Below are 23,312 nucleotides of genomic sequence, written 5' to 3' on the forward strand. Positions count from 1 at the left end.
TGAGCCATAGACATACGCAACAAGAGAGAAAAGCCGATCAGCTGATCACTGACAGTGGTTATGATTTGCTGAACAACATGAGAGGAGAGGGAGGAAGCAGCTGCTGCATAGAGACAACCAGAGAGCCACTAGAGCAGACACGTTGGTGCAAAACGCAGGGTATGTGTAAGAAAAAAAAATGTAGGAAAAGTGCAGGTGTGGCTCTTCTTTTACATCTTTAGAGGGTTGGTAAAGCATTATGGTTTAGTTTAAAATATGTCATTTTACAGCGTTAAGCCACTGAAATGAGCAGTAGTGAAGGAATACATAGTTTCACTACATGTACAAAGTATGAATAAACCATGGATAACATATCCAGATTCAACCCCTTCATCTTCACCTTTTTTAATCAGTAAAGGTAACTGGTAATAGCGCCAGCACTGTTATGATGGTGGTTGCATTTGAAGAGTAATATCATCAGCTAACAATGGCAGCTAATAAACTGTTACTTTGATGAGTGTATTCCTTTTTCATTTAACATCAAATTTATACAGCAGCACCAGCTCTATTTCAGGAGCCGGCTATTAGAGGGTAATTACTACATGTTAGATTATGTCATTTACTCAGAGAAGATGAGGAGCAGAGAATGAGTCACCTCCATCAATTAATGCAAGATATGAGTCGATGAGGGGTATGGGTGGGATATTTGTTAAATCTCTCTGAGTCACGAGGTGATAATTTGAAATTTTCTTAAGGTGCCTCCACCCTCCTACCACACCCCTTTTTTATGAAAATGGCGATTAAGAGCAGTGTTTCTTACACATGTAATTATTTCTTTATTGATTCGTCTGCATCTCAGAGAATGGTTTTTCATGAACTATATCCATGTAGTGATAACTCGTCTCAATTACAATCATGAAAGAAAATCGTTACAAGAAAGTCCCCCCCAGGGGAATGTGGAAAATGGTGTGTTGGTGTGAGTGTCCAAGTATGTTTGTGCAGGACTGGCTGTACAAATGTTTGTACAATTGTGTGTGTGCTTGCTTGCTGTAGTGTTTGCAGAACATCCTTCCCCACTGACACTTGCTCTTGTTGCAACAAGGAGTTAGTTGATCTCATGTACAGGCAGTGATTGATGGCTCTGTCTCTCTCCTTCCTCATCCCTCCTTTTCCTCTTTCTTTCTTCTCATTTTAGGCTGTGAGGACAGGGGAGGAAGATGAGACCTCCCAGCCCTCTCCTGATCCTGCTGTACTTCACCCTATCCAAGAGTGTTAAGGTGGTCTCAAAAAGGGGCTCAGGTATTTTCTACACTTTTTCTAAAGCCCTTGTATGCAATGCTGTTTACTTATGTATGATATAGACTGTTTAATACCTCTTTGGTAATGTGTTATATTGTCTTCTCTTAAGATTGTATTATTATATGTCCAAGTCAGGGTTTGGCACAGTTGTTGATGCTAGTTATTTCTTGCACAATTTATGTTTTTGTTACACAGATTATAATGTGCATTTAAGAATTGTGTTTAGCTGGTGGCTAAAAAATGCTCACTGATGATATTGCATCTCCTGGTATACTAAAAGCATCATCTCATGATTCTGTTGGCTTTTGGTGCTAGAGCAAAACAGAAGTGTTAGTGTTTCCGTTCAGGCTTAAGAAATATTACTCAAGAGGATGATTGACAGGTAATTGCAGAGGATGTTACCTTCGCTACAATAGAAGGGCTGTTAAGCAATTTAGCAATGAGAGCAGCTATTTTTTCAACTTGCGCTTTGGATGAAGAGCATATTACTTAATGAAGAGATATACAACGCACCTCTTTGAATTCACTAGACCTGCCTTAATCTAGAGAGTGACAGCTCCCAAATGATCCAATTGCTCAGTGACTGGGTACCAAGGGTCAATGTGAAACTAATTTTAGTTCTAAATGCCAGCAAATTGAACATCAATGCTTAAAAATGCAAAGGTCAAAAGGAAAAATAGTGAACAAAAAGACTGAGTGTAGAAACTTTTCATGACACAAAGGCCATAAAGGAAACACTTAAGCATCCAGCACATTTCCACGCACAGTTAAATCAAGCTACAGTTATAGCTCAGCTAGGTCACTTCATTAGGATGCATTCACCTGAGCCCCTCCTTAACAAATCTTAGTTCGTTACTCGGAAAGTCTGGTTTGTTTGGGGAGGTGTAAATGTGCAACCGAATTCTGAAACGCATCACAAAGGTGACCTCTGGTCACTGGTCTCTGTTTACTTCAAGTTAACCACACACAGGCAACCTACATGGCAGAAACAGAGGTTGCCCTTCCCAGTAGATCAGCAAGGTTTTTTTGTTAATTGTTTTGTCTTTTCCATCAGTAATCCTTAATACAGCACTGCCTCAGGCAAAGGGGGGGGTATGTTTTTCAAAAAGCTTGGTTCGTTTGATTTTGCGCAATGTGAAAGCAGACTCAGACTGGCTGAATGTCACACCCCCAGCTGAACTAACTCCCTAATTATACTGAGTCTAGTGGACTAATTGGGTGTGAAAATGACTTTAGACTGCTCTCCTTGTCCCAGTATACAAGCGCAGATGGGCAATCAGTTTATAATGATAGCCGGTCTCATGTCCCCTTTTAGTGAGCTACTATAGGTGATTAATACAAAAGGTAAACTTTCTTCTGGTTTTTTATGTAAACATACTGAATGTAAAAACAAGCTGCTTGTCAAATGAAAAACTGTCTTTTTAATGGTATTCTTATTTCATGCCACAATTAGTGATCACTAAATCTAATTAAGTACTTAATGTTGTATTTTCATCAAATCTAAGCTAATGTTTTTTTAGTAGGTAAATATCTAATAATCATTGCTTGCACACAAAACTGCTAACAGTGCCGGTTACCCAATGTGCTCTTTTATAAGCTTCTCTAGAGGTCTTTCATTATTTCAGCTAAAGGGGTTAATATGTATTGAAAGATATACTTACAAGGCAGAGGCACAATGAAGTGTTGTAAAAAGAAATCCATTTACTTACTAAAATATAAGCAACAACATTACTATGATTGGCAGCTTAACCAAAAATTGGTGCATTAGGATTCATGCTTGTGTTTTCATTAAATATGTCATTTTGGGGGCTTGCTGTCATAGTAAATTGGCTGGTCTCCAAAATGTTAGCCAGCCAGAATGGCATGAGCCAGCCTCTGTAGCTTCTTTTATATTTTCTCTGAATGTGGCGGCTCATTTCTCCCCAGGCATTTTGTTCTCAGCACTGAAAATAATTTCACTCAACACTGAGTAACAGCTTACAGTAATCTAAAGCACTCCAAATTAGCAAAAGTTTAAACTGGCAGTCTGCTGTCAGCTTACATGTTTGCTGCAGTTTACACATTTGTCAGGTCAGCTCAGTTGACAGATGTGTTATTTCAAGTCTCATAAGTGTCTGCAAACCTTTTCTTTTTTTAAATAGGAGGTTGTAGTAATTGCAATGAATTATTGTGAGGTCTTAAATTTGTTATCCATTTGTCTTTTTGATATGTTAGAGATTGATATAAAGATACTTGTACAAAACAAGGAACGGTGGTATGTTGGAAACTACTTAGCCTAATATTTAAACAATCATTAAGTTTTTTTTTTTTTTTTTCAGTTTTGTTTTATATTGTTTTTAAAGACTACCAGCACAACGATGACGGGGAGTAAATGTAGCTAATGAACCAATGACTATTGAAAAACAATTTAATCTTGTTTTATGGGATAAACTGATGCTATTTAAATGGGCATCTCTTGAAGTTTGAGATGATTTTCAGTAGTACTGCATTTAAACTTACTCATTACCTTCAAATCTATTTTTTCTATCAAAGGGCTACAACAACCCATCAACACAGTTGATGGAAAATATGACAAAATAGTAAAAACTCAAATATTCAAAACAGCTTAGCTAAAGATAATGACTGAGCTTTGCACTTTTAGCTTGTGTGTTGTATAAATGTTGTATTGTTTTATTAATTTATTTATTTATATTTTTATTTATAATTTTTTTGTCTTTTTTAATCTATGAGAGCTCAAAAAATTATGGAGTCAAGTTATCTGATCATATATTTCTGTGAGCATAAAGTTCAAATTTTGATATGTCAGAAAATCCCATCAATGAGTCAACTTAAACACTACATGTATTCAGTCATTTTATGGCAGATTCTTTCTCTTTGTTTTGCTGCAATGAAATACGAGTAGATTATTAAGATGTTTACATTAAATTTAACTTTAAACAGCCAATAATAAAAATATAAGAAGTTATCCCATGCCTTGTAAATATTTTATATTCAAATGTAAAAAATACAAGCTCCATTGGATAAAGTAGAAATGGCAGTTAATTTTATTAAAAATTTGTGGTTAATGTCTTTTTAGTCATTTTCACATGTACCAAATTCATCTCGCGGGCCAGATTACTGTCTGTGACCGGCTGATTTTAACCCCCGGGCTGTACATTTGACACCCTTGTCTTAGAATAAGTCAAAATAGTTGGTGAAGATGGTGCCCGCTAACTCTAAGCTAAGGTTTTATTATAAAGATTTTTGCTTTCCTCTCTCTTAACTGTTTTTTTCCAACTCACTTTGACATTGTTGCTGCTCCGCCTGCCTCGCTGCAGTCGTTAAACAGGAGATCTTGATATTGAGAGGAAGGCAAAAATCTTTGCAACTTAAACTGCCCTTTAAAGTCTTTATCATCTTGAAAAGATTAGACAACTTATAGATGCTTGATCTTGCCCCATAAGAGGTTTTCAGGCAATCATTTCACATATAATTGGTTAAATCAAAGAGCTAAATCAGCCTTACAACTTTGTTCAGGCCCATAAGAATACTTAAAAAAGATCAGTGGCATATAATTGATGATCATTTATGTGGTCGCAAATTCTAATGCATAATTATAGTCTCACTATATCACAGCACTGGAGTAACACACCACTGAGCTTTATCATTCATGAACAGAATACAGTAACAGGCCGAGAGACTAATTCTATAGAAGGTATTTTCAGCAACTGAGCTGTATTTATTTTAATACATAAATAATTGTGACATTAGGTATCTGTTAAAGTTGCACCACTATAATAAAGTTAGACATTGACTGCATGTGCAGACAGTACACATGCATGTAGTTCAAGCGCACATTTGATAGTAGGTCCATTACATACGCCCACACACAGTAGTACTTTTGTGTTTGTACATTTGCTCCAACCAGGAATGCCACACATATAAGACCCACTGCAGCACATCGGATGGGTCAGGTGGATCTTTTTGGTCCCTTTGGTCAAATATTGTCAATATTACCTCCTGAGCATGGATCAAAGGTGATGTGCAATAAATATTTTGTGGTTATACACAATGAAACAAAGATGAGCTCCTATGCAGGACTATTGTAAAGGCAATCACACTTTTTATGACAGTGAGGATTTAAGCCATTGCATGTGCAAATAATGCTTGTCACAGACAGTTGGTGAGCTTTTTTTTATAGCTTCCATATTACAAAAACAAATATTTTATATCCTTTTGTATTACTAACCTTCTCTTTGTGCTGTATTGTGGCAATCACTCTGTGAAAGTAGCTAAAATCAGTTTAAATGACTCACTTCACAAACTATATCTCCAAACAAGCAGGGCCTGTATAAAGTTATTATGTCAGCACTGTACGGCAGTCCACCACGACAAACCATCCAAGCTTCTTCTTTTATTTTATTCTTTTTTATTTCTGTAGTTGAACTTTTAAACAAGACAACACAAGTGTAACCAATTCTCACCCTTCTGGCACAAGGCTTTTGCTTTTAGCCTCTATCTCAAGCTTACACATGTCCTAAACAAATCTTAGGCCAAATGAGAAAAGCAGTTGTGCTCAAAGTAAAAAAAAACAAAACAAAACAAAACATATTTTCCACACTCCCACCGTTGGTTTTCCTAATAACAGATCAAATTTTGATCGGCTGTTGATCACCAGTCATGCATTTTTTGTCTTCAGGTGGGTAAGTGCAGCACCGGGTAGGTTAACCTCTCATTCTATGTCGCAGATTCAGAAACACTAAATCTCTGTGCTATGTGTATGTCAGCATAAAAATATTTTAGAAATGTATATTCTTTGCCTGTTAACCCTGTAAGGTCAGTACGTATGAACTGCTGAGCATTTTCCATCTTCCATCCACCTGTTGCCAATATTCTCTGCCTCCACAGAGGTAGGTAGGAAAGTGTATGTGTGTGTGTATTACTATGGTAACACCACATTGTATCTCCTTCCCTCTGAGTCACCTCCACTTTGCTTTTTGCATTTTTTTCCACACTGTAAAAATAAGTTTAGTTATTGGGATTATGTTGTGTCTACGTCCATGCAGTGGACTTCCACTTTAGGCCACATTATGTTTTTATAACATAATGTTTAATATGAAATGTCCTTCTAAAAATAATTTGGTTTATTATTAAAGACAAATATTTATTGATCTTGGAGCATTCTTGGTTTTTATGGGATCATCGTTTAATCTGGACCAGTGTTAGTGGTGTAAAAATGGAAGAAATATGTTTAAAATATATATTTAAAACATATTTCTATTACTATATCCTTCTAAGTTTGCTTCTGTTTTCAAAAACTCAAACACATACACCCATTACAGTGGGTATGAAGACCATCCAAGGTTACTTTTCAGTGGGTTTCTCTTGTCTTTGTGATGTTCAACTGGCCACTTTTCATCAAGGTGAAAACAAGCGTTGCACTTGCATTTGCTCTTCTGTGCCAAGTGTTATGTCTATGTACATGAGCCATATGCATATTTTTAGGCCTCTGCTCAAAACTGCATAACCAAGAAGAAATGAGGGGGATACTTTAATTTTAAAAATTATTTATACCAGTATATATTTGGAATGATGCAGCTGTACCTCTAAACCCCAGTTTGGCAATCTGTTCTCAACACTCCCCAATTTGGGACGTCAGGTTTTAGAAAGTTAAACTAACTAGAATTATCTTTACAATACAACACAGTTCTACTGTAGAGTAGGATTCAGTCTGTTTCTTTGCTGCAACACACCTGGCTCAAATTAAGAGATCCATTTCATTTGAATCAGATGTGTTGCAGCAGGACAACATCTAAAACCTGCAGGGCCATAGTTGGTGATATCTGTTGTAGAGCACTGATGTTGTATTAATATAAGTTGTTTAGTGCAATCATTCAATCTCTCCTACTAAAAATAGATGTTTAGACACTGAGCTAAACTCAAAGAAATCAGCATTTTGCTTCAGGCCCATGAGAAAATATCAATGCCTTTTAATTTAAAATTAATTTTGAAGACTCAATTTAAACTTTAGCTTGCTAAGTCACAGAATACAATGGCTTTCATAATGGGCTAATATTCAGAATACAGTAACACAATGTGGGGCTAGTCTTAAGGATTATGACTTCATTTTTACTGTATTTTTCAGCCATGGAAACATCTTTAACACTAAATTGCTTGCATACATGTGACTCATTGTATAATTAGATTTGTGTCATTATAATTTATACAGCATGTAGAGATATATGCAGTCATTCGGAAGCAGCCACTCGGGTGTGCTTGTGTATCCTTTTGTTCATGCCTACACACTCATACTCACTATTGGCTATGTGGTAGTATGCTTTAGTCCACTGAGAATTTACACAAAGATCCACATGGATCAGAGCCAGGACAGCACATAAGATCAATCCAGTGGGTCCTCAGGGTCCTTCTGTCAAATATCAGTAGCAGTAAAGTCAATATTGCCCTGTGTGTGTGGGTCAAAGGTCACTGTCATTTTGCTATATGATAGCATTTTTGAAGGGTTCTTGTGTCTTTCTTGAAGACTCTAAGTGAATAAACGGGAAAAATCAAACATGCTTATATAAAACTAACAGTCTCGGACATGGAAAGTCACTTTAAGTCTTTTGTGATTCAGTTGCATACACAGGCGTGCAAATGCATTGTGTACATGCATTTACATATGAATATGTACTTGTGTTCCATGTATGTTTAATTTTATTTAAAGAACATCTGAGGTTGAAGTTTGATATCTTGCTTTTAATTGTGCTTTTGGTAAGAAATTCACTGACCCTGAATAAGATCAATGTTTTTTCTGAATCTCTGACTTTTTTCATTCTTTCATAGATGGTATTGTTCTGTTTTCTCAGGTCCCTATCTTAGTCTCTGACAAACTGAAGAGGACAGGGGTTAGGCATCAGTGTTAAAGATAAAATGCATGGTAAAGGAGATTAATTGGCTGATAAAGCCCCTGGTGGGTCATTGTTTTCTAGTTCAAAGGTTTAGGACATTTGTCTTCATGTGTTGCAGATGAAAGAAATGGAGACCGACTCTCGTGATTGCTGTTAAATTAGCTTCAAATGATCACCCCAGGCTTCTTATATGGACTCAGGTCTGAATGATTTCTTGGTAGTTATCATTCTTTTTGGGCCCAAATCACAAATTTCAACACAACGTAGGCAGAGGAAGAAAAAATTAGAGAGAAAGGTAGTGACTTTTGTTTGGAATAGTCTTCTAATGATTTTTTTTTTTTTTTTTTTTTTTTTGGGCCATTGTGTTTCAGATGGGTATACTCTATTGTTTCTCTATGACTGGAGAAAGAATGGGGAATTTGACTCCACAACCTTATATAGCTGTGGGTAAGGGATTAACTGTGAGGGTTTGATTAGCCCTCTAGGGATGCTGGGAGAACCAACTCAACAATTGATTTTCCCTCCCTATGTCTGGGTGGCATTCCCAGTGTTGTAACACTCAAAAATCCTATAATTATTCAATGTGGAATGTGCTTGGGTCTGTATTACGAAGACTAATGAGTTTCCCAAAGGTGTGAAGGCTACATGTCTCTCCTATTCTCTCACTCTTTGTGCCACGCTTGGTGCTGCTCATACTTTTAATGACCACTAAAGCTCCGCAGAATGAGATAGTAGTTGGGATGGGCAATTGTTGTTGGTTTGTACACACAGATGAGTGAACTCATATATGAGCTGTTTGCGTTTGACCCACATCTTGGCGTGCGTATACTTTGCTGCTGCAAATAAGGGTTTTTACTCCAGGCGCTCTGTGTGATTGTGCAGTGGACTGACCACAGCCATGCTGATGCCACTTGCGATTCACTCCCAGGGACTGTGAGCAGTTCTCTGACAGAAAGAAGCTGTCAGGGTCCATCCATCAGACCCCAGTTGTCCAAGTGGTCCACACACATGACAACACAGAAGATCACAAAGATTACACATGCTGTATAAAAATTGCTATAAAGATAGATGGAATTTATTCAAGTCTATTAAAGATTTAAATTTTCAATAATTTAGGATCTGAGGATAGTAATTGTTGCCGTTTTTCAGAGGGATTTGTGTCCATTCTTGCTGAATACAAGGGTTTAGCTGCTCAACACTCATTTGATTTGCCTCTTTATGATGCTCCATACATTTTCAGTAGGAGACAGATGTGGACTGCAGGCAGATCAGTTAAGCATACACACACTGTGTTTATGAAATCATGCTGTCGAAAACTGTACATAGTGAATGCTGGCATTGTTCTGCTCAAATAACCTCAGATTTCCTGATAAGAGACATTGCCTTTATCATAGCAAAAGTCCATTATATGCTTGAGCATAAATGGTACTTTCACATAGGTGCAAGTTGCCCATGTCAGAGAGGCTCACTTCCTAACATCATCATTACAGATGCTGACTTTTGTTAGCTGCTGATAATAGCCATTTTTTTTCATCTATGGCACATGGAACCCATCCATGCATTTGAATTCCTGCTGTTTTTCCCAAAAGCCCCCCCCCCCCCAAAAAAAATACAAAAAAAGAAAGTAAGTAAGTGGTTAATATGCAATATGTTTTCTGCTTGTGTAATACAGTTCAGGTTACATTTCTGGATGCAGCAGCAGACTGTGTTGAGAGAAAGTGGCTTTCCAAGGTATTCCTAAGATCATGTGGTTATACAGATCAGAGTGGTATGATGATTTCTGATGCAGTGCTTCTTAAGGGCCTGAAATTCACTTGCGTCAAACAGTGGTTTCAAGGTTAGGCATTTACATTTAGATTTAGCTCAACTCAGTGAGTTTTATTCACACTAATATGCTCTGTAATTTGGAAATTTACACAAATGAATTGACAGATTCACACTTGTGTTGCATTTTTAGAAAACCAAAAACCAAAACCAAAAACCAAAACTACTCTTGAAATACAATTTGTAACTTCAAACTATTCCATGCAAAGATAATTAAACATTTCTTTTGTAGGATGAAGACATGGCTCTGCAGCCAAATCTTTTACTAAAAGATCATATTAAGTAATGAGAAAATGGTTAAAAAAAAAAAAAAAACTTTTACAAGAATCTTATAGTAGGGGGAAACCCAGTGACTCATTCAAGTTTTATAAACACAAATTAAAAAAAAATCAACAAGTATCATTAAAGATAGTCAAAGTTGATCAAACAGCTTCTTAATGCTTTACAAAATGAAAAACAAGGCAACGATTAATACCCAGGTTTTTAATATAGACTGACAAACGCTGGGTTTCCATAGTGGTGAACCAGATCTGAAGCAAACTTTCAAGATGTTGCTTAATAAGAAAAACATGCAGGATCATTTCTATTACCTGATTTGAGACAGAAAAAACAAGATTACATGTTGTTATAACTGTTACACTTGTTGTTATAATTGTTACACTTTGGGCAGACAACAGTGTCCTCAGGCTTGTTTAACACACTTACTCTCATCATAAGCAGTTTCTGCCTTCCAGCACACTTTTTGGGATTAAGCTGTAATTCAAACTGACATCAAGAGATGCCACAACATTTGGAGGAATGTGGGAAGACCAGAGGCCAGCAGTATCTGCGGTCTGACCTGATTGTAAGTAGTGTAAGTAACTTTGTGGGAAACAGATAATTAACCATGGTTACAAGGTCAAAAGCAAGAGGAACAACCAAAGCAAAGCCTAATTGACTCACTTGATCTTGAACCAAAGGCATCAGATGTAACATCTTCTTCAACAAAGCCAATGGACAATGGCGTGCCACAACACCAGGGCTCATCAAAACTGGACAACAGAAAAATAGAAAAGCATTGCCTGGTTTAACGATTTCGATTTTAACATTCAGATGACATGAAAGCATGGATCCGTCCTGCCTTGAATCAGCTGTTCAAGCTGGTTGTGGTGGTGTAATGGTGTGGGGGATATTTTTTGTCACACACTTTGATCCCCTTAGGACCCATAAAGTGACGGGCAAGCATGTACGAATAACTAAAGAATTAATTAGTTAAATGGTGGCCTTGCATTATAAATGTGGGCTGTTTGATCAAAATATTATTCTTGCTTGCTGCTACTTCATATTCTTGAGGAAAGCTGTAAATATAAAAGAAGCTGAAATTTATTTGTACAAGTACCTCTAGCACTAGTTTATAGTTTAGAGAAAACTTAAATGTCGTGCTACAGCTAAAATGTTTTATTGTCAACAAACAGTTGAAATTTCAAGCCAAACAAAAATGAGAAAAACATTGTTTTTTATAGTGTAAATGATTGGAGTGAAAGTCAGAAACGGGCACAATCCTTGACAAAACAGGTTGGAACTCTACAAAAATCGAAAAGTAGAATCGGCCTGGAGAAACTGCAGTCAGTTTATTTCACACACCCTTGGTCAAAATCCATGAGCTTGTGGTGAGAAATCCCATCTGATTTAGTTTTAAAGTAACAGAGGTGTTCTCAATGGTTCACTGCACACTGAGGAGGAATAGGCCATCTTTCACTGTGGAATTAATGATGTCTTAGTTCGATCAGGTGTCCCAGTAAACCATGACAGTAAACCAGGATTAACAAAAGCAGGACGTTCCCTTAGTGGAATGCAGCCATCAGTAGCAGACCTGTGCTTTTCCTACTGTGACAAGTTGAGTTGCCTGCCAAGACAGAGGTCTGTCTATTCTGTGAGTACTGTGCACTGCATGTCCACCAATCAGTGCCTCCTGCTCAAAGGAAGGATGTAGTGTATTGTCATAAGCAGGGTTCTCATGATGCTGTGTGTGTTTTCTTTTGCCTCATCGTCACTGCAGACAATAAACCTCATTATGAACTACTCACAGCTGCAACTCCGCATCATCACAACTGCTGCTCTCCTACACAGAGACACAAAAAATAAAACGCTGGATGAATGCTTTGTCCATTTATCCACTCTAAAAGTCATAAGAGAGCCAGACAATACACATCACTAAACACATCCAAGGCCCACTGACCGGTCTGTTAGCTGAAATAATGGCTTTTAAACACAGCCTGCAGGGATGAGTGAACATGCTGCAGTGGAAAACATCGCTCTGCACTCAGCTCAAATAAAAGAGGATGGGAGCCCCTCGGTGTCTTACAGCTAACCCAGTGAAGGCACATGTCATGCAGCTATTATTCCAAGTTTCTTGTAGTAATTCAGTTGGTCTTAAAGGGATTACTGGCTCCACATTCAAAGCATAATATTGTCAAAAGTTAAACAATTACAAAGTTTTCCTTATTTCCTACACAGATACAGGTTTAGTTTAAATTTTTAAGCTCCTCAAAGGCCTATATATTCTCACATGATGCAGTTCTATTTTCACATCTGGCAAGTGTTTACTTTGGCCAAAAATACTCATAAGGAGGCTGGAGGAAATGGCAAACAGCACTCTAGGGAGACATTACCATCTCACAGTTTGCAAGGATGGGTTGTAAAACTGCTATTGGACATGTGAAAAGATCTTTTTATGATTGTATAACAGATAGATTTATCCAGTAGTCCAAAATTTAGTCGTGCTACAATAAAATCGTAGAAATTATATAAAGTTAATGTTTTAAATTGTGTGTTTTTATAGAGCTGCTTTTTTGTGACACAGTTTCATGTATTATGAACATTTAAAGCATAGTATGTTTTTTTTTCCGCCATGCAGCCCCTTACACATTTTGATGTGACACTTAATAACAACATATGCCATACAGACATAAAAGGGCCATCCATTCTATTCTATTCTATTCTATTCTATTCTACAGTCATTTAGCAGACGTTTTTATCCAAAGCGACTTACATTTGAGATCCAACATAGGTTGCGTCAACTGGACCGAGTTTAGTTTTGTAAAAATGTTTCAGTCTTCATCCAGGATTTCCAGGATTTCTGGTGATTTCTGCAGCCTGTGAAACTGCTGATTAGAGTCTAGTTAGAGTAACCATTGTCCATAGTTTCACTTGTGGCTAAATGTGAATAGGTGTAATCAGTCTAATTCAGATATCTGAAAGGATGCTATTGTAGGAATGGGAGAGGTGATGTTTCAGTCCTCCTCCTATGTAAAGTGAAAGTTTAGACTTTAACTTTGTGGTCCTCAAAAGAGTGTTGTTTATCATAAGAAGCAGGAAAAGAGTTGCGTCCTGCCCTGTTAAGTTGGCTGTCCTGTGTTGAGCCACCTGTCTGTTGAGTGGTTATTTAGTTTCCCCAGCGTAGAGCTGATTACAGTCCTTACTGCACTGAACTGCATACAGAATATTGTTTTATTGTGACTGTGGGGGTCAAGTCCTTAGGATGAACCGTTTTCTGTCTGATGGTGTGCCTAGGTTTGAAAAACCAAGATATTTGGTGTTTGTTAAAAATCCTCCTGAGTTTTCTCAGATGTTCCAGCCACATAAGGGATGTCAGGGCTTCCCTTTCCTTTTTCTTTTTATCTTTTCTCCCTGTGTTGGTGTTGTTTCTGGGTCTTGTTGTAGTTTTAAAGAGGGTCCAGTGGGTAGACACAGTCCTTAAATGCTGCCTTTACGTGCTTCTTTTCTTTCTCCTGGGCTTCTGCATTGGTGGGGATGTTATCTGCCTGGTACTAAATGGTTCTGATGACTCCCTACGTATGTTCAAGGGGATGCTGGGAATTGAAAGAGATGTTTTGTTTGTTTGTAGGTTTGATTGTATGTTTAGCAACATATAAAATGCAAATATGTTTCAGTGATTTGTACCATAAGTTCTTCTAGCATCTCTCAAAATACTTTCCGTATTCATTATAGTTGATCGATAGGAGAATCAAATGCAGAGGAAAGCTATTTAAAAACACGTCACCAAAGAAAAAAAGAAAAAAAATACTGTCATAGCAATAAGAAATGAGAAGACAAAATAAATTCACCTTGGATATAACTGTTTAAAGAAACAGTTCATGTTTTTAATTGCATGTATCTTTTCAATTTAAGTCTTTTACAGTGATTATTTTCCATTAAAATGAAAAGCAATTTAGAATAAATAGAGTTGTAGAAAATAAATTATAAAGAGATATAAAATAGCTGCTTCGGGAGGTGGTCAGTGTTTGTAAGATCTGTTTCTTTGAGGAACAACTATGTTTAAACCTTTTCTTTTAACGTGATTATCTTTTCAAAAGCACAAAGAGCATATTTTCATAAATTACTTCAACACAGTATTGTATGTTAATGAATATATTTAATATTGACAGAGGAAAAAAAAATGATTTACAGAGGGGTTTTTGTGTACGTAATGGTTCTAAATTAATTTCAGCAAGACTGTGATTTAAAAAAACTAATTATACATAGATTGGTAGAGTGCTGCTTGCTGTGTCTGTGTCAAAAACAACTGAAGTCAGCTTACTGTCTTTCTACTCTGATATGACAGGTTATTGCCAAGTGATCCCCAGTGAGATGTCAGGAATACATATGTGCGCATGCACTGTCTGTAAGATGTGTTATTCATGTGACTTGTGATATCCCAACCTTGGCGTGTGTGTTGTTCCTCTGAGCTAGGATTTAAAAAAGAAAAAAAAAAGAATGATAAAGCCAATATTCTAGATGACTCTGCAAAGTCTTGCTCCAAATCCCTGATAAGAGGCTGCTGTGGATCACCGTAAATCTGACATGGCCCCAAGGCAGCATGGGGAATGAAGTCCACAGAGAGGATGCTTCAATAACCACTCGATAAGTGTGAGGACAGGAATGCGAAATCCAGGCAGTCTGTCAGTTAGTTAATTTATTTGTCAAGGTTCCCCTCCTTTCATCCCACAAATCACACTGCTGCAATTTCTCTGACACTTTAAAACTGAAATGTGCCTTTCTGTACATTCCCTCTGTCAAGTAGATGAGCTAAATGACATACACAAATAACATGTAGGGAAATCTTGTCTCTACTTGTCATGCTTGTCTCATACCCCCCACACCCCAGGCTTCCTAGACGCTCGTATTGAACATTCATTCCCTTCATTCTTCAGGCAGGACATGAGCATTATAGTTTATTGACGGATCAACACTCCATTTTGACATCTATACACACTAACATATGACTGCAGCCTGTTTCAGCTTTAATGACCGATCACCTCTAAATTTACAGGTTTAAAATGATGCTGTATGTTAAAGACTAGTTTCAGCCCCCTCATGTCTTTAGTTTTTTGCATTAAAATGCTAACGCGGTTGCCTTTGATGATGATTAACAATGCTGTCCTCGTCCATGATGCATCTTTGTTGGCGTGAGCCGATAAGCAGGAATGTCAAACTAAGTGTTTATTTATGATAAGCAGAGAATATGGTCACCTGTGTTATCCAACAAGACATCAGTGTGGAAAGAGGCCAATAAAGTGGAATAAATGTAAGCACGAGTATATTCACATTTCATAAATATACTCAGATTGAAAAGTTGTACATGGTGTTAAAGAAATAGAAGACGAGGAGCAGCATGTATTCACTGGAAATTTTCATTTGTTTACTGCTAGCTCCCAACCCACATAGATGTACAGAGGCTGTACCGGCCCGGTCAATACTTCTCTCTCTAAATGATGAGGAATGACCTGTGCTGCAGTAACACTCTGCTTGTAGATTGATCACATGCAGACTATTGGAGATTAAGTGGCTTTTTTGTAGGAAGCCAGACTTGTTTTCCTTGTTTTATTCACTTAAGCTGCACAGTGTTAGCAGAGGATACATGCAGGCATTTTTATGAGAAGCTATTGTATGAAATTATATTTGACTGCATTATTGTCTCGTTTACTGGTGTCACAAGCAAGAAGATGGTTGATTCTTTTAATTTGGAAAGTGAAAATTCTATATTTTTGTTTTCTATTTTTACTTTAAGCCATGAGTGTTTGGTGGTGTGAAGGTGAGAGTTCCTAAGAACATACAGGAGGACTGAAAATCCTGTGTAGTGCAAACTGACAGAAGTACTTAAAAACACCACAGTCTCTTAAACACCACACCAAGTGGTAACCCCCCAGGCTGAGACCCGAGCGTGGAGCTGTCAAAAAGCTGCATTTCCTCGAAAGACTACTTGGAGCTGCCTCCCAAAGTTACTGTGTACCTGGGGATCCAAATGTTAAAGTCTTCTTGCATTAAATAAATTGTTTTCTTTATGGTGGGTGGATTTTTATGTAGTTAATGTGTGAATGCATAGCTCTCCTTAAGCTTCATACTGAAAATAAGCAGTCCACAAAACCTGTGGATAATGTCACTGTGGCTGTATCCATCTTTTGTTTGTATGTGTGTTGCATACAATATGTTGAAATAATAGGCACCATGGAAAATATGGTGAAGTCCAACTCCACTGGCAAGTAGACATATGTTCTTTTGTTTAAGTAAGCTGTTGTAAAAGCTAACAAAATCCTAACTGAAGAGGCAGGAGGAGGCTGGTGGTGAAGTGGCTGTTAGTTTACACATGGCATTTTGCTTCTTTACCTGAAGCCAGATTCACACTGTAAGATTTTAAGGACAATTTCCGTGTCACAGATAAAAATTTGAGGCCTTTGCCAAATGGCACCAATCTCAGGCCTAATCACCAGTCACTATGTGTGAACACTTCAAATATGCATTTTGTGAGAAATGGAAGGACACAAGAGGCTGAAATCCATAAGAAGAACACAAAAAGAAAACAAAACAAAACATAGAAACAGATGAGGAAGAATATGGTGAAGATGCATAGTCTGTGTGTGGACTCAGGAAATCAAGAAAAGCCTCCCTGATGTTTCCAGCATGAAATATCATAACACACTCAAGAGAAAAAAGGTGAAGAGGCAGATGAGTTGGGGGTAAGTGTGGTGTACAACATCTGCCACTGGCTAGACAAGCATGTCATGTAGTTTACACAGCGATCAGATACCCTACGGATGTAGCCTATAATTAAAGGCTGAATAATTAGGATTTTTTCTGTAAACATAATTTAAAATGTTCTCATTTGCTGCGAAGGATAAAAGGAAGCTTCTCTATAAACAAGCTAACTCCTACATCAACAATGTCTTTGTCAAGTTTTTCTCCTTCAAAATAAGAGTTCTTTCCTACTTCCTGGTTCCTTAACCAATCATATGCGACTCCCCAAGGTTGCCTAACAACAACAAGGCAGCGTTTGGTATTTTATGGCGGCAAAAGAGCAGCAGCGTGCAGGTATGGAAGCTAGTAAAAGAAGCGGACCAGAAATAGCTTCAGAAAAACCTAAAAAGCCTCTGCATCCTGCTAAAAAAGCAAACTTTTAAGTTTTTTTTTTTGTCTGAATGTCTGATGTACAAATAAGATTTCAGATATTTTTTAAGAAACTATAGTAAAATCACCAACACAAGTGAGGCAGGACTAGTGACTCCCAAGTGAATGGTAGAGACCACTTTGTAATGTGCTGCTGCGAAGTCCTGCTCATTCCACGTATTTCTCTGAGTATGCTGTTTAAGTGATACACACTAATGCTAAATCTGTTGTAAAGGGTCGGGTATATTTTTCTTGAAAAAAGCCATGACTTTAAGTAGCTTTCATAAAGTAGGCCTTTAATTCTCTGATGGTTTCCATATAACAACCATAGTAGTGTGGTAATTATCCCCCTCTATTAAAGCATGCTCAGAAATGCATGCAGTGTGATGCCATGTGTGTATTAATGGGCATGCTTTGGTGTTGTGTCATGTGGAGGCTGCATATTCCAAAGTGAACACATGATTAGAGAGACACATAGTGTAATATGTGTTTGCTGGTCGGCACTGATAATGAAGCAATTATTCAGGGGAATCATTCATGTTAGTGGCTCGTGTTAATAAAATGGGACATTCAGCAGATGACCTACTGTACCTGTGCGTGTGAATGTTTACATGAGTGGGTCCTACAGAAATAATCTGCCAGGTAATTAAATGCTGGTAAATGAGAAATGCCACTCGACACTTACTGACGTCAAGGCAATTTCGTTTGCATTACATGGCTCTTATGCAGCTGCAGTGTAAGGGCTCCGTTTGTACCTAATTTCTCAGAAACCTTCACTGTCTGTTGTACTTTTGCTTCTTCGTGTTAGAGGAAAGCAGAAGATTTAAAGATAACATGTTATTATTTGCACCTCAGTTTGCTTCTTTTGTTATTTCCTCTATGTATTTATTTGTATGCAGAGAAAGAGAAAGTTACTTGTTTTTATTCTTGTTCTATTTTTTTCTTTTGTTGTTGTTGTTTTTTTAGAGGTTTAGTATTGATTTAAACCAGTTCAAATCATAGATGTATTCATTGCAATCAACAAATTAAAAGAATGTTTTAAAACAATCAATACAGGTTTGAAGTTTGGAAAAAAACAACAAAAGAAAAAACTTCAATATAACAGTGGGCTCACTGTCAAATGAGCAAAAGCCGTTCCCCAACCCTTACCCCCCTACGTTAGAAAAAATCCAAACTCACAAAATGAAAGACAGAAAAAGAAAACTATAGCCCAAAAATGTCTGAAAAAATAAATAAACAAATAAATAAGTATATTTTAAAATGTTACATTATCACTACCATACTCCATTGATTTTTAGCCAAGTCCAATCATAAACATGAAGTAAACTTCACCGGTGGGAAAATGGTTGGTTGGCAAGAATCGCAACATCATAAAACCCAAAATTTGACTATTTGAAATGCTTTGCACATGTTAAATTGACCAAAAACATTATAAATTTACAATATTTGGGGAAAGAAAAACAATCACAAACATACTTTAAGTTTGAAATGGTATTATCTATATGTCACCTGGCTTCATTTGTGACATCTTTAACTTTACCTTCTTGCTTTGTAGGTGTGGTATCATACACACTGCAGTCCTAAAATTATGAGGTTAAAAACTCGAATATTTGCTAAGTTCCGTTTGGATTTATTGGAGATTTTATTGAATATGTTAACCCTTTAAAGCCAGACCTAAGGAGAAATGGGGAGAAAAATAGGTTTTGAGCAAAGTTTTTACCATAAAATGATGGAAAAGGTCTCAGAAACAGTATGTATCAAATATGATATGTATGGCATTATAGGGTTAATGTAAACAACAAAATCAGCAAGATGGCGTGTGAATACAGTTTGCAATCCTCCAGATCATTTATAGCAAGCATGAAGTTGCAGGAGAACCTCCTTCATCATGAAGGACCCCAGCTGCCCTGCACACAGCCTGTCTGTCCTGCCCATCAGGGAGGAGGCTGCACAGCATCAGAGTCGGAACCACAAGGCTCAGCAGGAGTTGCTACCCTGGTGCTTTAAGACTATTCAACTCAGTCACTAGGTCAACAGTCGGTGCATAATCCCACCTTGTATAACATGCTGCAATATAATGTGCAATAACCCAATTATAATTATGTGCAATTTTTCACCTTATCACCCAGACTGTGCAATAATCTTTTACATCTCAATACCTTGCTCACAACTTCTTTTATCTTATTTTATTATTTTATGCTCTTCATTTTTCCTACTTTACATTTCATACAATACCTCACTAACGATCCTGTGGATCATAATTTTTTCCTTTCATGTCAAATGTACAGAATGACAATAAAAAAATCTTCATTTTGTCAGTTTAAACATACAAAACAGTAACTCCCAGCACACACATGCCATATATAACTTGTATATTTTTCTGCCTCCTCTGTGTCTTACCCAGGTGCATCTCTAGAACATTTTCAGTTCAACAGAGAAAGTGAATTACTTTGATCTAATATGGTGAAACGTTTAAAAAGACAACTAATAGGAACAGAGGTTCCCTCCAAATTTAATAGAATATCTAAAGCAGCACAAAAAATACTACTTCTAATAAACCATTGTTTAATAGAAAATTTGAGTACATTACTGGACACAGCATCCATCACCAGTATTATTTATTGGCACTATTGTTTTTAGAAGTTATTACATCAGATGCCTTTAAATCAGAGGTTGCACAGCCGGCCACAAAACTACAAAGAGCAGCAAACTAGAACCCCCCTTCAAGCCTTTAGAAATAAACAGATAAATAAATCACCCACAGTACTCTGTCATCTCCTCCTGTTAAAGTGATATGCGCTCAGTTGCTGTTATTAGACCTTTTAAAGCACCAACTTATAATAAATATACATAAGAAAAACACTCATGCATGCATCCTCGGTATCTGTGCATCTATTTTTTATCCTCATTAAATGAAACTTACAAAAAAAAGTGAAGCTCATGCTGTGAATGTGGGGGATGGATCCAAGTTTGTCTTCATATGCTAATGAGAGGATCCTGCTTCAACAGACTGCAGTGTGTTTATTGTTTGTGATTATATGTTATATTTATTTATTTGTTTGCTTGGCAAAGGTAGGGTGATTTCTAAGCACAGTTATTTTTACATGTCATTAAAAGCCGTGCAGTGCAGCCCCATCACCCTGACAACTACATCCCTTCTTTTCCCTCCTGCTTATCACCATAACAACTAATCTACCGTAAATAGTGCTGTGTCCCTCTGTCTGCCTGTGTCTCATTCTTTCTCTCTTTCAATCCTTTCTACTTTTTTCTCCGTCTCTTTCCACTCCTCTTGTTGCTACATCACCTCCCTCGTCCTTCACCACTGCCATTTCTTCCATTCCTCTGTAGTTGCTCTGTTCAGAGTTCATTTTTCTGTGCCACTGCAGATGTGGGTGGTTCTGATGACTGCACAATAACCTTTCTGCTGCCTCGCATTGTCAAGTGCCTGAGTTCAGATGACGATCAATACAAAAGGCAGCTAGAACAAGTTATTTAGAAACGTCTTAGAATCCTGAAGTGATTAATACTTTTTTTCCCAATAAATATTCCTTTAAAAACATCCTTATTTACATACATGTACGAATTTGTATTTTATCTGATCTAGTTTGATTAGGTGTATTACTAGAAGATCCGTGCCTATTTGTTTGACCTGAATGTGTTATTGACGATGAGACTGGCCTGACAACTTGATTGGCCTGCTACGCTCAGGGAATAACCAGCCTGGCAGGCTTTTACAATCAAAGATCAAGCCAATGGTCTGTTTGGCTGAGTAGCTCTGGGACAGACTTAACAGCCTGATGTGCTAATGCAGAGTTATCCCAAGGTTGAGCAGGATAGCAAGGACATACATACTGTTCTGTAGTCTACGCTGATCCATAATCTGTTCAGAACCAAAGAAAATTTGAAAAGGGGACAGCAAACACTTATCTGTGCTTCAAAAACCTTCTTTCAGTTTGATTAATTTTGCATCCTCTGCTCTTTTTTTACTCAATTGTTTCTCAGTGCTTGATTCCCACTGGTTAATCACTGCTTGAAATCACTAATTGTTCTGTTTTCTTTCTTGTTTCTTCCCCCTCCTTTCTCTTCCTGACTTAATCTTTTCATCAGCAGCGCACGTGAGGTCACCTTTGTGCACCTCTACCCCATTTCCTGTCTTTTTTCTCCTTTCATTGTGTTCTTCTCCTTTGCTCTTTCCTTTCACCCTTCATCCAAAGCTCAAGGGAAGCCCTCTTGGGTCCCTCTTATATAACCACCACCCCCTCATTCTCCTGGATAAGCTCATGTGTAAGAAGCAACGTGAGCGTTAAGGCAGGAGGAATATTGACATCAGCAATTCACACAAAAATATTAAATTCATTCTTCTCACAGACAGCTGAGGCCTAATGAAAGCTTTGATTTAAAATTGGGATAATTTGGAGTTTGACTGACAACTATAGGAAACGCCTTAAGTAACAAGAGAAAAAGTGTATGAATGGTGTTTAGAGCATACCAGTTAAAATGTCAATTGAGACGATGGTCTTTAAGGCTTTATTTGAAGGCAGCTATTACCACACATCTCGAAATCCTATAGTGTCCTTTCTCGAGCTGTTTCCCATACGCATGCCTCAGTGGTTTGCTGTAGGTGATGTTGCAGGCTGTGACGTCGGAACTCTTTTGAAGCTAAAAATGCCTACTTCTTTCTTCGTATTTCCCTCTTTCATTCTGCTTTCATTTAGAGGTTGTCTTAAGCTACCAGGCTTAACGCTATTTACATTTTCATTATTCCTGCGTTACCAGGAAGAAATGGCATGAAATCCAGCAGTGTTCAGGACATTAGACAAGCTTCATTCTCACAGCAAGTGGATTTACATAAATAAGGAGGCTGATACATGGCAGTAGGGGAAAAAAATGAGACAACAAAAGATGGGGGGGGGGGCTCTAAAATGGATCAAGAGGACAAGTTGTGGTGCACATGCAATATTGGTGAGAGAGATACAAAGTGTTAAATGAGAGGAGATGGCAGCAGATTCTCTGGCTGTATAAAGTGGGCTCTGAGGGAGTGACAGAGGTCCTCTGATTGCACTGCATGTGATCAATACAGCCCTGGCTTCCCTCATTACTGGCTCAGATTTCATTGCATACAGTGAAGTGGTAGGATCCAGCTGTTTATGTCTGCTTGTGGACACTAAGGAATCTTAAGTTTTAGCCTTGTTTTTGCCTCATATTTGTTTATCCTTATATCTTAAAGTTACTTTGTGGTTTTGTGTCAGTTGCAGTTTTGTTAGGTTTACTTTGTCTAACCATGATTTTTTTCTTCTTTTTTAAATGCCTAACCTTTAAGATAAAAAACAATCCTGGGACAAAAGTGGGTGGATTACGCTTGAACTTGCTTTTTCAAGTTCAGTGGTTTACTTCTTTGTATGAGACTGATCATTTTATAGTTGTGCAACTTCGTCTTTGTGACAGCTTCACATGCTCCAAAATAAAGGCGTGTTACAATTTGCAACAGAAAATGTACAGTCAGTTCATCAGTAAACCAATGTGGCTAGTACATTTTCTGGGGTATAAATAAGAAAAATCTTTAAAGTTGATTCCAGTAATGCAATTAATGGTATGATGAAAGCTTCATAAAGATAATAAATCACTAAAAGAAAAAAAATGTTTCTATGTAATGATAGTCTTGGAGAAATAAAGAGCCAGATGTTGGCATGCCTTTGCAGCATTTTATAAAGAAAGAAAAAATACAATTCAGAGAGGGAGAAGCCCTAAATATGCATTGAAAAAGCGAAAATGGATTGAAAATATTGTTGCCAAACATTAATGAATGCAGATAATTTGTTAAGATAATCATATATAAAATTAAATATCTATATAAATCAAATTTAATATTCTATCTTTTGTAATTTTTTCTGTTTATTTTAT

The 23,312-nt window shown here is 37.3% G+C and overlaps 1 protein-coding gene across 7 annotated transcripts in view; it reads left to right on the plus strand.

The window, feature by feature from the left end:
- Positions 1-23,312, plus strand: part of il1rapl1a (interleukin 1 receptor accessory protein-like 1a) — a 188,427-nt gene that overhangs the window by 26,181 nt on the left and 138,934 nt on the right. For all 7 annotated transcript variants that reach the window (XM_042002238.1, XM_042002236.1, XM_042002242.1 and 4 more), the window contains one exon: positions 1,175-1,278. In XM_042002238.1, coding sequence (XP_041858172.1) covers positions 1,197-1,278 — 82 coding nt within the window. In that variant the 5' untranslated portion in view covers positions 1,175-1,196. The remainder of the gene's footprint in view (positions 1-1,174; positions 1,279-23,312) is intronic.

Source organism: Melanotaenia boesemani, chromosome 12, assembly GCF_017639745.1.
Source record: "Melanotaenia boesemani isolate fMelBoe1 chromosome 12, fMelBoe1.pri, whole genome shotgun sequence".
NCBI classification, from domain to species: domain Eukaryota; kingdom Metazoa; phylum Chordata; class Actinopteri; order Atheriniformes; family Melanotaeniidae; genus Melanotaenia; species Melanotaenia boesemani.